This window comes from Stegostoma tigrinum, chromosome 4 (assembly GCF_030684315.1).
Source record: "Stegostoma tigrinum isolate sSteTig4 chromosome 4, sSteTig4.hap1, whole genome shotgun sequence".
Taxonomy (NCBI): domain Eukaryota; kingdom Metazoa; phylum Chordata; class Chondrichthyes; order Orectolobiformes; family Stegostomatidae; genus Stegostoma; species Stegostoma tigrinum.
Genome location: NC_081357.1, coordinates 93,755,150 through 93,771,987, shown reverse-complemented (window position 1 = coordinate 93,771,987; position 16,838 = coordinate 93,755,150). Strand labels below are relative to the sequence as shown.

The window sequence follows — 16,838 nt, the reverse complement described above, 5'->3', positions numbered from 1 at the left end:
TGTGCCCTGTATTATTGTCAGGATTGCTTTGTAAGAGAAGGCATTACCATCCTGAAAAACTCTGCTGCAGCTCCATTATATATTTCTTTTTCACAGCAGGAGCATTGTGAAAATGCTTACTTTAAGATGGATAACGTGCTGATAGATGACAGAAGGATACACGTGGACTTCAGCCAATCTGTAGCAAAGGTTCAGTGGAAAGGGAAAGGTAGGTTCTCAGGTTGCATTTTATATTAAGCTGCGTCACAACTGCAAACCAAAAAGGCCACCCATCTATACAAAAGTTGCTAACTTTCTGCAAATGTCATTGCCTGGTTGTCGCAGGTACAGTTGTGGGTTTCAAATGATTTAACAATGCCAGCCTCTGTGTGTGGAGAGGGGGAATGGGACTAGAGAAGTTGTCCTTGCATCGACAATGGCCATATTCTCTGCTGTAACTATTCTGTGATTCGATGTTGTAGAAACATTCTTGTTCACTTTTTTAAAAAATTCCTCTTTCGCCTTTCTTCTCGCAGGTGCAAAATACACCAAAGATGATTTCAAAGAGTATGAGAAGGACCTTAGCAAACATTCCAACATTACCTTGAAGAGTAAAGTTCAACCTAAACAGGAGTATCCTTGAAATTGTTCAGAAACCACAAACATGTTAAAGCGGGGCGCAATTGGCATATTGTGGATATTTTTGGAAACACATGCTTTAGAAAAGATACAGAAAGGGCTGGTTAGAAGGTTACCAGGAATGTGGGAGGTCAGTAATGAACACGTTGGTTATTTTGTCTGTTCCACAGAGAACAAAGAGTGATGTAAGTGGGTAAATAGAGAAGATCTTGTCCCTTCTAGTGACTGGCCATATCTGAAGACCACAGTGGAACTGAGTTAAAAGTCCGCCACATGGCTGTGGGTATGCAGTCATACCTAGGCCATAACAATGGAAGTTTCCTTCCCTAAAGGCTGACAAATTGACACTGGATTAATGGTCATCATCAGACTTAATTACAGGTAAGTATTGAATACAAGTTCCACCATGTGCTATGGTGAGATTCGTACCCTGGTCCTCAAAATACTACCTGGGTCTCTGGATTAACAGTTCAATGGCAATACCACTAGACTGTGTAAGTTGTAGACTTTAAGAGGCCATTTGAGTAATTATTTGAACTGGAAAGTTACAGATGGCAAGAAAGAGATGAGAAAATAGAATTAATATCTTGGCTTAATATCTTTGCAATTTTTTGCCAATGATATTCAAGATTTCATGTTATAACTTCAAAAATGGACTTAATTTGAAGAACAATTGCAAAATTTGTTGGATTCAACACTTTTCACTCTAGCAAATTGCTAAGATCAATCATCAACATGCCAGGGAACTGGACTCGATTCAAGCCTTAGGCGACTGTCTGCATGGGTTTGTTCCCACAGTCCAAAGATGTGCAGGTTAGGTGGATTAGCTCCAGCAAATGCAGGGTTGCAGGGAGGTGGATTTGGGTGGGATGTTCTTGAAGGTCGGTGCCCAATGGCTGCTTCCATGCTGTAGGGATTCTATAATCATAAACACCGCCAGATAAAACTGTGTTCTCAATGTCTTGCGGGACATCTTGCTGGTCATTTAGAAGGGACACTTGTAGGAATGAGAAGACACTTGGATAATTTCCTCCATCAGTGCATTAGCCTGACATTAGCTAGCTATTGTCCCTTAACTTAAAAAATAGCCCTAAATATGAACTATTACTGGATGAGGCTGAGCCCAGTGGAAGTTACCAGCATTCGAAGAAACCCCACAAGGAGAAGTGGCCTCGTCGACATTTGGAAGAGGAAGAATGTGATAGGTGGAAAGCAGCCAACTGTAAGGTAGCAAACACTGATTACCAAGTATAAATATTTAAGCCTATAGTCATGGCTTTATTGTACATCGGAATATTAATTAGTTTGCTTCTGCCTGTATTTAGTTTGCAGCCTCCCACAGAGTACATGGTGGTTTGTGGGACGATGCATTATTGGGTCAGTTTCAAGAACATGATGCTTATTTGGAGCACCGAGTGCTAATAATATAGAAAAGGCAGCACAGAAATGGGCTATTGTTTCAATATGCCTATTCCAGATTTTACAGGCTCCTAGCATTGAATTATTCCAGAAGTGAAAACATCATCCCTATACAGGCATTTGACAGGGTAGAGATGATCTTAAAATACCTCTATTAGTCTCCCTTTGGCCCTTTTTCTGAGGGAGAAGTTTTCTCCACACCATCCATGGTCCCTCATTATCTTCGTTATTTTATGGAGACTACAACTGTGCACAGTACTTTAAGCACGAGGGGAAATTCCAGGGACCTGCTTGATATTATGAGCACAACTTGCATTAATTCGTGATTTACTCACCTCCATGCCAGTGCATTTGTTAATTTAAGGACCTTGTTATGTCTAGCCCTCTCAGGCTTTGATTGTACTTTTGGCCTGCTGTTAGCTTTGTTCTCAGAATTCCATTATTGCTGGCTGTTGTTGAACAAAAAGTGAAATGAAGCAGTTATGACAGGGATTTATAGCAAGGCAAAAGGCAGGGACTACACAGTAAGTAGCAAGCACAGGATGGGCTTATGTTGAAACACATTAGGCAGATTTAAAAGAGAGACAGATGAAGAAGTAAAGGGATGTTGAGCAGTTGTGTGTAGCATGTACTTCATATGAATTTAAAATGACAGATTAACTTTATCAATGCATTAGTTACTGGAGGATCTTCTGAAAAATTATTTTTGACTTGATAGGCAACAACTGACAAAGAAACTAAACAGCACAGAAACATTTCTCCCATCGATGAATATGGCAGAGAAAAAGACAGAGATCAGAAAAAGCGGAAGCAATATCACAGCCGGAGCAGGAGTGGATCCCAAGAGAAAGATCACCATAAGCGATATCGGAGTAAGAAGTCCAGACATCGAGAAAGAACGAACAGAAGTCCCAAAAAATCCAAATAGGGAGAGGGTAAGGTAGAAGCTGGAACCGGATTTTGCACTTGAAATGGTTTAATGTAACTGAAATGCTTTTTATTTATAAATTGTAATAAATCATACACCCAAAATGTTCTCATGCACTGCTTTTCTACAGCTTTGGCAATTGCACGACAGTCTTGGCAGCTTTGCACTCATTATGCACTTTACTCCACCTCTGGTGAGTGGGTCAAGACTGAGCTGATGTGCTTTTAATACGATGCTGAGGACAGGATATGCACTGAATATGTTTCACTTTGTTTGTTTTGTATACATTTACTGGACACTTCATGAGGGTAGAAATGGTGGTTAGATCACTAGGTGTCAGTTCAAATAAATCCCACTTAGTATCTGAGGAAGGGAGTACAAATACAGGAAAATTGTGAAGACTGGTGTTAGTGGTTTGAGAGTCAAAATGTCCCATTTCAGGGACTTCAGCACAATTTAGACTGCCAACCCAATGCTGTGCTGGGGTGTCATTTTCATTTATGATCTGAAGCCAAGACCTATTACTGGCTAAACCTGTTTTGAAGAAGGACTACAGATTAAATGTGTAAATATGACAGACTAAGTAGAACACTGATGGTAATTTGTAAATACTCATTATCACAACTGTCTTCCCTTCTTTTCATACTCGTTACAAGCCTTCAGAACATCCACCTCCAAGTCACTGAAATGCTCTTAACTATGAGTTCTTATTCTGAATAAAAATGCATTTGACAATATTCAACCATTTACTCAGGCCTGTAATTTGTTTATAAAATTTAGTTTCCTTTGAAAACATCACCTTACCCATCATAATCTTTTAAAAATGAAATTCAAGAATAACACAAAATCCTTCAATTTCTTGCATTATGGAATCATGCTGTTTGCAGTCATAACCTCTCCAAACCCTTCTTCTTAATTTTTCTAGACATCTCAAACTTAAACTTATTTTTGGAGATACATACCTATATGTTTTGAGTGTCCAAATTTAAAATTGACAGACTAACAGGTTAACTTATCAATGTGGGGGGTAGTGGTAACGTAGCTGAACAAGTTATCTGGAGACCAGATAAGCTACAGATGTTGAAACTTAAATTTCTAAATCTGGAATATAAAACTAGTCTCAGTGACCATGACAACAATCAGCAGGGCTGTAAAAAGCCTATCTGGGTTCACAAAAGCTCTTTGGTGAAGGAGATCTGCTGCTCTGACCTCATGCAACTGCAATGTGGCCTGGTAAGGCCACCAAGTTAAATTAACTTTTTTTAAAAAAAATAGGTACAATAAAATTCAATGGAGTTGTTTAAGTTATTAAAAACTTTGCAAAGTGCTTTATAAAACACACCCACCTTTTGATAAAAAGACTGATTTGAATGATTGGATCTTCAACTCAATGACATGATCAAGGATGTGGCTTCATCCAGAATGTGTTTCTTGTCGATTTTTCCCTTCAGCAGGCCATGCTGCAACTAGAAGTTTAAAAATCTCACCAGCCCTGTGAGGTGAATTCTCGTGTAGTGGTAGATACCGCTTACCATAAAATGTAAGGCAATCATACCTATCTTTTAAATCTTGAAGAAGCAATTTTATTTGATGACCTTACTTATGTGTTATCAGCAAATCCATCGTGTACTTCCCATTCCTAATTCTCCTTGAGAAGGTATGGCCATGGTGCTGTTAAGAAGGGAATTGAAAGGCAATTTGCAGGTGGTGGTGCAAGATTGATAACAGTTTAGATTTAAATGAACCAGTTGTGTTAACAGATTACAAAACAATTAACTTTGAAAATGATCTTAGATTTAATGTCATTGGAAGTCAAATTAGATGTTTATACATGTATAATTTATAAATAAATTCAATGCATAAATTAGAAAAAATAGAAAGCTAATAACCTGTGTTCTACACACTTCTAAAAGAAAATTATTTTCATATAAAGTATGTCAAACTAATTTCTTCATATTTGGTCAAAGCTAAGCAGGATGTTTTAAGGCACAGCATAAAAGACCATTTTGTAGGCTTCAGATACATATGTTCACAACACCTCAAGGACAACTTGACCGGAAAGGAGCATGAGCCACAGAATGCGTCCTATGTGTTAAGTAACCTCTCTCAATTCACAATGAGAGTATTAAATGGGCCCTTTGTAGGGTCTTGGGGCATAGTGGTACTGTCCCTCCCTCTGAGCCGATAGGCCTGGATTCAAGTCCCATCTACTCTGGAGGTGTGTAATAACATCACTGAATAGGCTGACTAGAAGTGTATCTAAAATAGGCCCTGTGGTATTATAACCCTACCCTCACTCTGAATGCACATCCCAGTAGGGCCCTGTAGTGTTAAAGCCCTAAATTCACTCCAGTTTGCCATCTTGTTAAATAGAAACAGATTTAGCCCTGTACTATTGAATCTCTATCCTCACTTTCAACAAAGAGCATTACTGTTTCAAAGTGCAGGTTATAGAGTCAGCCACTTCACTGCATTCCCACCTTGGGCTGTATTCTCTTCAAGCAAGGTTCTCTGCTGGGGTTGCAGCCTCGCAAAATGACTCCTTTAAACTTATAAATGAAAAAAGGCACCTACTGTGCACTCACCTACATAAAGCTCTCCAAGAACATCAGAGCAGTTAAGGTAATCATAAAGATTTAGTGTAAGTGAAGAAGAAAGTCAATTACAATTTTTCTGATCGACTACTGATCACATGAAGAAATTGAATTCAATTCTAGTGTTATGTGCTCAAACCAGCATTCTATTAACTCAAGTGTAACTGCTACAGGCTTCAATTACAATGTAGAAATAAATTAATACTTACAAAATATAACTTTCTGTAAGCCCTTAAGCTAAAATTGAAAGCATGAATAAAAATTAAAATCTGTCCCTGGGAATTAAACGAGGGGCACTCTTGTTTAAGAAAAGTAATGATTTTTCACTTCATACGTAAACCAGCTCTCTATTTTGACTCCCTTTCCCCGTTTCAATGTTTTCTCTGTTATTTTCTTCTTGATGTTCAGGTGTTTCTGTATTGAGATAATCACACTGCAATGGCTTAGGGTAGCTGTAAGGGTAGCCATTATCATCAAAAAATCTCCGGAATGTGAACTCGTAGAATGCGTGTTCTGGGTGCTTCCCGTTCTGGTACCAGCCATTGAGTGTGTCATTGACACTTTCTCCATTGCTACTATCGCTCCATAACTTGTCAGGATCCACAGGATCAAAATTGGACGTATCTGTTGGGTGTGTAATCTTCGGCATGTACGGAGCAGATTGGTGCCGGATGTCACTGGAGAAATCAATGAGTCTGAAAAATGGATGGGCTTTTATTTCATCTGTGCCATTCTTCCCAAGCCTATCTTCTGGACCTCGACAAAGCTTGATGATGAGATCAGATGCCTCTGGGCTAAGTTTAGCCTGGGGTGGGATGTGAAGAGTTGTCTGCCAGTTTATGACCTTTGTAAGAATGGGCAATAATTCAAATCAGAAATCTTAACATTCAATTATTCAGATTAGTGCTGAAATACTGGATTTTTAAAAATTCTACAATTTTGTTTAAAGACATTTTAAAGACTAAACTGTCTTCCATGCTGGTACCAGCTGATTACATTACCGGTGATCATTTTATTATGAACCTGTTAACCAGGTTTGTCAGGAGACGCAGCTCTGTGGGGATGGTACAATTAGAAAAATAGCCATTTTCTGCTGTGCTTGGAGGACAGTATTACCCTACTTGCATAAATGTTTCTTTTAAAAAAGGTAATTAGTACCTCTAAATTGACTCAAAGAAGTAAAGAAACATATCACAGCAAATAAGTGAGATCAATACAATTAATTAATTACCTTGATCTGTGTTTCCAGCGGAGTTTGTGCCAAGAAAGGAGGCTGTCCGACTAACATTTCATAAAGAATAACACCAACACTCCACCAATCACACAGCTGGGTGTAACCTATAACGTACAAATGATTTTACTCATTTTACCCGGAAGTCAAAAACCAAAGTCTTATTTTTTTTTATTCAAACTTCTATTAAAGACCCGTGTAATTTGTTTTTGTTCATGTTAGAACATTTGTACAGATATAACAAGACAATCATTACGATGTATTATTGTAATCCTGTAACAGGATAAAATTATAAATAACTTTCAGGATATACTGTGAAGATCAAGATGTTCACTAAGGATTCTATTTACTCCTGAAATCATATTTTGCTATTCAGGTCTGTTTTTTGATATTAGGTTTATTATTTAGAGGTATGGTAGATTTTGATAACCAAGATTGTTTTGGTCAAAAATATAATGTGGTTTGGTAATTGGGAATGCATGCTCTTAGGGATTTTATTACCATCATTCTGCTTGTCATTTTTTGGAGACATTACAGAGTTTTTAAATTTGGTATGAAAGTAGGAACACAGGAATAGTTGGCTATTCGCCCCCTCAAATAGACAAGTATAAGAGGAAAAACAAAAAGGAGATATTACTAGAGTTAGGTGCAATAAGGACGAAGCTTATGTGAAGCATGAACACCAGTAAAGATCAGTTTTATTGAATGACGATTTAATGTACTGTAAACAATATCATTGAACACTCTGGTAATAATCGAGCTTCATTTTATAAATTAGGAGTTTTCTGTTACCTTGGATATTGCAATAAATAAAGAGAATTTTTGAAGATTTGTTTCAGAAATAGGGAGAATTAACTGGTTCAAGCAGCAAGGGAGACATTTCTGAAGCAAACTACAAATAATGATAGGGTTGTAGAAGGAACAGATGGTTTCTACTTGCCTTTAACATAGCAAAACATCCCAATAAATTTGTATCCAAGCCACATGGGAAGATACTAAGATGGTGACAAGATGTTCGGCCAGAAGTAGGTTTTAACATGATTAACCTTACCTGTACGGAGTAACACCTCTGGTGCAATATAATTTGGTGTGCCCACTAGGGAATGTGCCAGACAGCGTTGATGTTGTCGAGCTGCTCTGCGCTCCAACGGCTTTAGTCTCTCTGCACACTTACAGCTCTTGGGATCACCCCATTCATTACTGAAATCCATGCTGTCCTGCCGAGGATGGTCACCTGGGTGCAAAGGGTAAACACATCAACAATCAGCCAAGTACTGTTTCTGAAGATAGCAATACAGTTTATTTTGTCTTTGTTCTGTATGTTTCTCCCGTATTACTCGTAACCTGTCCCTACAAGAGACTTGGTCAATTTATGAGGACAGTCCAGCAAGCAGTCATCAGGCTGGTAGGAACACATTTGGATGAAACAAGTAACTCTTTTGATCTGGATACATTTGTGACTTTCCTGCTTTGCACTCTGAAGGGTACTGATAATCATGGCTGGATACACTGGATCCCCTGCTGTCATTATCTACATGAAACTGGGGTGCCAAATCAAGGGGAAAATTATCAGGACAGGATTGAATAAGTGGGAAAATCAAAAGTAGCAAAGCAGGGGTTAACATTCAGTGAATGAATTTCTGTGTTAAGTAATCACGGCTAGCTCAGATTGGACCTAATAAACTCAGCAAACTGTGGAAAACTGCAGCTCTGGAATGGTTTCAGTCACCTATTGATTTCAATGTGCTCGGTAAAAACACCTGGTTTTGCAGAAAATAGGACAGTTAACCAGAGAAAAATTAGGCAGCTATAATGGGAGATGTTCTGCAAGTATAAGAAGAGGTCCGCCTTTTCACAGAATATTGGTAAGAGGTTTAAATCCCCTTGCCTAAGGAGTACAGCGGAGGTTCACTAGACTGATTATGGGTGGGACTGTCCAATTAGGAGAGACTGAAGAAACAGAGCCTGTTTTCTCTGGTTTAGAAGGAAGGAAGGAAATCTTATGGAAATGTTATGAAGTTCTTAAAGGGACAGAACAGAGTAGATGCAGAAAGGATATTTCCCCTGGCTGCAGGTCTAGAACAAGGGTCACAGTTTCTAAATAAAAGATAAGCTATTTAGGACCCCCACAAGGAAGAGCTTCTTCACTCAAGTGTGTGGTGAATCTTTAGAATTATCTACCCTGGAAGGCTGTGGAAGCTCAGTCAAGGTGGAGATTCATTGATTTCTAGTTGTGAATGATATCAAAAGATTGCACAGTAATACAGCAATGTCAGAGCAGGCTCAAGGAGCTGAATGGACTGCATTTTAATAGAAGTGGTCAATGTTGAACTAGAAACCTCATGTCACCACTTTCCTCCCTGCAGTCATTCTTTCCTAGATACTTATTCCAGTCTAGCTCAATCTCCAACAGAGTTTCACACCACACAAACATTGCCTCATCAAACAGTCTATTTCCAAATACGAAGTGTTGAAACATAACCTCTTCCAGTGACTAAGACACTCTTTGCCATACTCCAGTTTCCATCACCACCTGAATTCACTCATCAATCTTTTCTCTTAAACATCTCATTTGCCATCACCCTGCTCCTGGTGGACTAATACACTCTCGGTGCGTGGATTTTTATCCTCGAATCCCTGTGCCCCTACCTAGCACTGTAAATTTCTTCCTTCCACATCCCTGCCTCAATCTTCCACTGCTCTCCTATTTCCTCCATTTTCATGCTATCATCAGCAACAGTTTTGCAATCTACCTTTGCCCTGCTATGTTGTTTTTGCCCTTTTCAGTTTGAGGGGTGCAATTTTGGTTGTTGCAAGTAGAATTCAGAAAATTAGAATATTTTCCCCCAAGTGTTCTTGTGTGAGGTTGAGAATAGGACTGAGCAGAGTCTGAGAGAAGTTTTTTTTAATTTATTCAGCTGTAGGATGTGGGTGTCACTGACTGGCCAGCATTTATTGCCCACTCCTCGGTGCCCTTGAATGAATAGTTTGTTAGGCTGTTTCAGAGGCTAGTTTAGAAGCAACAACATTGGTGAGGGTCTAGTCACCTGTGGCCAAACCAGGTGATGGCGGCATATTTCTTTCCTTGAAAGACATTAGTGAGCCAGTTGGGTTTTTCCAACAATTGACAATGGTTTGATGGGCATCAGTCTACTCTAATTCCAGATTTGTTATCTTCATTTAATTCAAATTCTATCATCTGCCATGGCAGGATTCAAACCTGGGTCCTTGGAACATTAGCTGAGATGTGGATTAATACTCTAGCAACTATACTACTAGGCCATTGCCTTCCCAGTTGTGATGTACATTTACACCATCCCACATGAGTTACAGTCTACAGATTAGGGAACTTATGCAAGTTCTACTGCATTAGATTGGCCCAACAAAACACTTCAAATCTTTCTAATTCGTTACTGGTCACATGTGTCAGATATAATGCTATCAAGTGACATTTGCAAATAATTAATCTACTAATGACACTTGGGGTGGGTTCTGCCATTGCTGAATGGTTCCTGATGTCATTACGTCCCTGGTCCAAAAATAGGCAGATATCTCCAGAGGTAAGGTGACTGTCTTTGATTTCAAGATAGCATTTAATTGGGTCTTGTTTCAAATGGCCCTAGCAAAACTAGTCAGTGAGATTCGAGGGAGAATTCTCTACCTGTTGGGAGTCATACCTAGCGTTAAGGGAGATGTTGATATTATTGAAGGTCAATCATCTCTGCTTGAGTTCCTCAGGGTAGCGTCCTAGGTACAAACATCTTCAGCATTTTTTTAAAAATTTATTCACAGGATGTGGGTGTTGCTAGCTAGGCCAGTATTTATTGCCCATTCCTAATTACCCAAAAAATTTTTCTGACGATTGACAATGATTTCATTGCCATCAATTCCACTATCTGCCAAAATGGGATTTGAACCCGGGTCCACACCACATTATAGTCTAGTGATAATATCTCCAAGCCACCCCCTGCCCCATCAATAACTGTTTCTTTGGCCTAAGATCAGAAGTGGGATGTAGGCTGATGACTGCAATGTTCTGCACCATTTGGGTCACCTTACGTGCTGGAGCAGCATGATGTGGATGACATTCAGGTTTGGCCTCATGTGGAAAAGCAACATTTGTGCCCCGTGTCGGGGAGGCAATGGCTTTGTGGCTGCAAATCAGAGATCTAGGTAACAGACTGGGGACCTTGGTTGGAATCTTGCCATGGCAGACACTAGAAACTGAAATCAATAAAAAGTCTGGAATTAAACATCTAAAGATGACCATGAAACCATTGTTGATTGTCAGGAAAATCCTATCCGGTTCACTAATGTTCTTTAGGGAAAGAAACCATATCCTCACCTGATGACGCCTACAATGTGACTCTACAGCTACTGCAGTATAGTTAACTCTCAACTGTCCTTGCAGCAATTAGGGATGGGTAATGAATGCTAGCCCAACCAGTGATGCCTACATCCTGCAAGTGAATTAAAACAAACGGCCGGGTAATGATCATTTCTAACAAGAGAAGGTCTAACCACTGCCTCTTTTGATGTTCAATGGCAGTATCGTAACTTAATCACCCAACCAACAATATGCCAGGGGTGACAACGACCAGAAACTGAACGGAACCAGCCTTTTAAGTACTGTGGCTACTGGTCAGACATTAGGAGTTCCGCAGCAACTAACTCACCTCCTATCTATCCAATTGCTTAGCTATCATCTGCAGGACACGAGAACGTTCTTGACTTGCCTTGATGAGTGCACCTCCAATAAGCTCAAGAAAGTTGATATAATCTAGGATAAAGGGGATTGAAGTACAAGAGCAGAGACATCTTACTGCAACTTTACAAGTTCTGGTGAGACCACATCTAGGAGTTTTGTGAGCAGTTTTGATTGTCCTATTTAAAGAAAGAGGTAATTTCATTGGAGGCTGTTCAGGGAAGGCTCACCAGGATGATCCCTCATATACAGGGATGTCTTATCATCACAGGCTAAACAGGTTGGGACTTCTACTCAGTGGGATTTAGAAAAATGAGGCACAATCTTATTGAAACATACAAGATTTTAACGGGACTTGATGTGGTATATACTGAAGTAATGGTTCCCCTCATGGGAGAGTCTAGGACCACAGGGCATAGTCTCATAATTAAGGGGTGCCAATTTAAGATGGGGAAAAGAAGGAATTTCTTCTCTTAGAGGGTTGAGTATTTTTGGAACTTCTTACCACATACATGTAGGGACAGAATCCCTGTGCATATTTAAGGTTGCAATGGATAGATTCTTGCTCATTAGGGGAATCAAGGATTACAGGAAAAGACCAGGAAAGGGGATGCAAATAATGTTGGATCAACCCCAGTCCCACTGAATGAAGGTGCAGGCTTGAGGGGCCGAACAGCACACTCCTGTTCCCACTTCTCATGGTCTACAAAGCAGCCCATTTGATTGATACTCCTTTCACCTCCCTTCACAACTGAGGCACAGTAGCTGCAGTTCACACCATCTTCCAGATCTAATGCAACAAATCACCCAGGCTCCTATGATAGCACTTTCCAAATTCTCAACCTCTGCCATAAGTGCTGAATGACTCCATTTTGTGCTGTGTGTGGAGAAATAAGTATCGGCCAGGTCACTAGGAAAATGCCACATTCTTCCTCAAACCAATGTTATGGGTTCTTCATGTGTACCCAGGGCCTCAGTCTGACATCTTGTTTGAAAGATGACACTTCAAGTGCAACACGGAACATCAACTTTATACCTGTGCTCAGAATCCTGAAGTGGGACTTGAATTCACAATGTGAATCTGAGATAACTGAACCTATCAACCAAGCCATGATTGGCATGATTCAGGAAGGTGAAAATTGCTCAAAGTAGGCAGGTACAGCAGGTGGTAAAGAAGGTAAATGGTATGCTGGCCTTCATGGTGAGCGAATTCGTATACAGGAGCTGGGATGTCTTGCTGCAATTGTACAAGGTATTGGTGAGCTCATACCTGAACAAATGTACGCAGTTTTGGTTGCTTTATCGGAGGAAGGGTGTTCTTGCCATACGAAGAGCGCAATGAAGGTTTACCAGACTGATTTTTGGGATAGCAGGACTGACGTATGGAGACAGACTGGATTGAATACGATATATTTAATGGAATTTATAAGAGTGATCTTGTGGAAACCTATAATATTCTGACAGGACTATACAGTGTTCAGGTAGTATTTTCCTGAAACTAGGGTCATAGTCTATGAATATGGGATGCTATTTAGACTGAGATGGGCAGAAATTTCTTCACCCAAAAGGTGGTAATCTGTGCCACAGGAAGTGGTTAAAGCCAAAACATCGACTGTTTTCAAGAACAAGATAAGACATTGTTCTCAAGGCTAAAGGAATCAGAGGCTGTAGGGAAAAAGCAGGAACAGGGCAACGGGTTGGATTATCAGCTTCAATCATGCTGAATGATGTAACAGGCTTGAAGAGCCAAATGGCTCCTATTTCCTGTGAATTCAGCATTAGTGCTACAATGGATTATGACTGCATTCTAGTAAAGACGACAGAGATTCAGCCAAGAACCAAACATCCAGAAGAGAACTAAAACAAGAACAGGTTTAGGAGGCACTGGAAGAGGAATAGGTGCCCAAGCCACAGCTCTGAATTGAAGTGTACAGCAGATGATGAACTAAAATTAGTGTGTGTTTAACAGATTTTAAAACTGGAGCAAGATTCGGTGGTTGTTAACAAACAGGTGGAGGAATAGTAGAAAAAAAAGGGAATATTGAAGGATGTTGGAGCAATGACATGAAATCATTATTTCAAAGTCCTAACTCTACTTAAAAGTTTGCTTTTGTCTAATTTTAACAGTGGACTGGGGTCATTACAGTGCTGTCAAAACCAATATTTTAATCCATAATTTATGCTATTACCTCAGGGTGCAGACACAATAACAAGTTAACTATAGAGAGACAAGTGAGACAGAGAGAGAGAGAGAGAAAGAACTGGAAAGACAAACCATAACCAGAGATTTTTTTCAACAATGGATGCCATCAGTTGGTTCATCATAGCTGTGGTAACCTTGAGAGGACTGTCCAAAATTACACTGGCCCATCACTGCTCGATGACCTACATCTTCCCCTGATTCAAATATTTAGAGACAGAAGTGTAAGACAGAAGAAAATGAAAATGAATCAAAAGCAATGAGAAATAGACATACAAGATGGCAAGAATAATGAAAATTGGAATTCACCAAAGTTGATAGTATCCCTCACTTGTGCAGCAGAAGTTTCAAGACGTTTTGAGGTAGACCCCAACTAAAATTAAACATATCAGAACAATGGAATACACTTTCCAGTAATCACAGATAAAAATACTGAGGCAAACAGTTTGAGAGATGTGAAAATATACTGAACACTGCCGTGTGCACCCAGGTGTTAGAAATTCTAGTTGGGGGAAGCACGCTAGCCTTTCGACATGACGCCACAATGTCATAGTACTCTACCTAGTAAATACAGTCACAGAGCCAGACAGCACAGAAACAGACCCTTCGGTCCAACTTGTTCATGCTGACCAGGTTTCCCAAACTAAATTAGTCCCATTTGACAGAATTTGGCCCATGTCCCTCTAAACCTTTTCTACTCTTGTATTTGTCCAAATATGTTTTAAATGTAGTAAGGGTACCTGCAGCTACCACTTCCTCTGGTAATGCATTCCACATACGAACCACCCCCTGTGTGATGATCCTCACGTCCCTTTTAAATCTTTCTCTTCCCACCTTAAAATTATGCCCTTAGGTTTTAGATTCCCCCTACCCTAGGGAAAAGACCTTTGGTATTCACCTTATCTATGCCCCTTATGATTTATTAAAACCTCAAGCTCCTACACTGTAAGGAAAAAAGTCCCAGCCTATCCAGCCTCTCCTTATAACTCAGACCTTCCAGTCCCAGTAACATGCTTGTAAATCTTTTCTGCAATGTAATTATATCTTTCCTGACCAGAACTGCACAGTACTCCAAAAGTGGCCTCAGCAACGTCCTGTACAATCTCAACATGACATCCCAACTCCTATGTTCAATAGATGAAGTGCAAGGAAAACTTGGCATGGGTGGTACAATGGATTTTATGGAACCGGAACAACAGCAAGAAATCACTATCCAAATAGCAGCTACATGCACTGTGTGGAATAAAAGGAATATCAATATAATTGATAACCTTCTAATGATTTAAAGTTCTAAATCAGAGGAAGGCCAATTTTGACGGTATTAGACAAGAACTTTCAAAAGTTGATTGTGAAAGGCTGTTCGTAGATAAAGGCTCAGCTGGAAATGGGAAGCTTTCAAAAATAACATAAGAGTCCAGAGATAGTATGCTACTGTTAGATTGAAGGGCTAGGCTGATAGGTGTATGGAATGCTGAATGGCCATAGAAATTGAGGTTTTGGTCAAGAATAAGAAAGAGGCATATGTCAGATACAGACAGTAGAATCCGTAGAAGCACGTATGTGCAGTAGGAGTATGCTAAGAGGGAATTCAGGAGTGCAAAAAGGGAACTTAAGACAGCTTTGGCAAATAAGGTTAAGGAGAATCCAAAGGGATTATTCAAATACATTAAAGACAAAAGACTTACAAGAGGGAGAACAGGGCCCCTTAATGATCAGCAAGGGCGCCTATGCGTGTAATCACAGGAGACACACAGATATTAAAGAAGTATTTTGCATCAGTGTTTACTGTGGAGATGGATATGGAAGATAGAGAACATGAGGAAATAAATAATGACACCTTGAAAATGTCCATATTACAGGGAGGTGGTGCTAGAAATCTTAAAAAACATAAAGATGGATAAATCCACAGGACGTGATCGGGTGTACCCTCGAACTCTATGGGAAGTTGTGGAAGTCATTGCTGCACCCCTTGCTGAAATTTTTAAAAAATCATCAATTGCTACAAGTGACATGCTGAAAACTGGAGGTTGGATAATGTGGTGCCACTATTTAAGAAAGGTGGAAACAAAAAGCCAGGCAACTATAGACTGGTAAGCCTGATGTCAAGTTGTTGGAGGGATTCCTGAGGGGCACGATTTACATATATTTAGAAAGGTAAGGACTGATTAAGGGTAATGGACATGGTTTTATGCATGTGAAATTGTGTCTCACTAACTTGATTGAGTTTTTTGAAGAAGCAACAAAGTGGATTGATGAGGGCATAGCAGTAGACGTGATCTATATGGACTTCAGTAAGACATTCGACAAGGGTCCTCACAGTAAACTGGTTAACAAGGTTAGATGAAATGGAATACAATGTGAACCAGCCATTTGAATACAGAACTGGATCGAAGGTAGAAGACAGAATGCAGTGTGGAGGGCTGCTTTTCAGACTGGAGGCCTGTGACCAGCAGTGCGCCACAAAGATCGGTGCTGGGTCCATTGCTTTTTGTCAGATATATAAAAACTTTGATGTGAACATGAGAGATATAGTTAGTAAGTTTACAGAAGATTCCAAAATTGGAGGTGTAGTGGACAAAGAAGAAGGCTACCTCAGAGGACAACAGGACCTTGATCAGATGGGCCAATGGGCTGACAAGTAACAGGTGGAGTTTAATTTAGATAAATGTCAGATGCTGCATTTTGAAAGGGTAAACTATGGCAGGCCTCATACACTTAATGCTAAGGTCCCAGGGAGTGTTACTGAACAAAGAGTTTGGAGTGCAGGTTCATAGTTCCATAAAAGCAGAGTGGCAAGTAGACAGGATTTTGAAAGGGGCATTTGGTATGCTTGTCTTTATTGGTCACTGCTTGAGTACAGAAGTTGGGAGGTCATGTTGGGACCGTACAGGACATTGGTTAAGCCACTTTTGGAATACTGCACCCAATTGTAGTCTCCCTGATATAGGAAAGATGTTATGAAATTTGAAAGGGTTCAGAAATGATTTACAAGGATGTTCCCAGGGTGGGAGTGTTTGAGCTAAAGGGAGATGCTGCATAGGCTGGGGCTATTTTCTGTGGAACATCAGAGGCTGAGGGATGACCTTATAGTGGTTTATAAAACGATGAGGGGTATAGATAGGGTGAATAGCTAAGGTCTTTTC

The 16,838-nt window shown here is 39.9% G+C and overlaps 2 protein-coding genes across 4 annotated transcripts in view; one reads left to right on the top strand and one right to left on the bottom strand.

Moving 5' to 3' along the window:
• The window catches only part of ppil4 (peptidylprolyl isomerase (cyclophilin)-like 4), a 32,222-nt gene extending 28,515 nt beyond the window's left edge, over nt 1-3,707 (top strand). The window contains exons 10-13 of one of the 2 annotated variants that reach the window (XM_048530970.2): nt 100-208; nt 516-612; nt 1,707-1,845; nt 2,756-3,707. In XM_048530970.2, the coding sequence (XP_048386927.1) occupies nt 100-208; nt 516-612; nt 1,707-1,845; nt 2,756-2,965 (555 nt within the window). In that variant the 3' untranslated portion in view covers nt 2,966-3,707. Of the gene's footprint in view, nt 1-96; nt 209-515; nt 613-1,706; nt 1,846-2,755 lie in introns of both variants that reach the window. The other variant, XM_048530969.2, reaches the window with a different exon arrangement.
• Nucleotides 3,708-4,772: 1,065 nt separating this feature from the next.
• Nucleotides 4,773-16,838, bottom strand: part of lats1 (large tumor suppressor kinase 1) — a 35,754-nt gene continuing 23,688 nt past the window's right edge. The window contains exons 6-8 of one of the 2 annotated variants that reach the window (XM_048530964.1): nt 7,842-8,024; nt 6,791-6,897; nt 4,773-6,403 (exon numbers count right to left, since the gene is read on the bottom strand). In XM_048530964.1, coding sequence (XP_048386921.1) covers nt 5,888-6,403; nt 6,791-6,897; nt 7,842-8,024 — 806 coding nt within the window. In that variant the 3' untranslated portion in view covers nt 4,773-5,887. Of the gene's footprint in view, nt 6,404-6,790; nt 6,898-7,841; nt 8,025-13,770; nt 13,893-16,838 lie in introns of those variants that run through there. The other variant, XM_048530965.1, reaches the window with a different exon arrangement.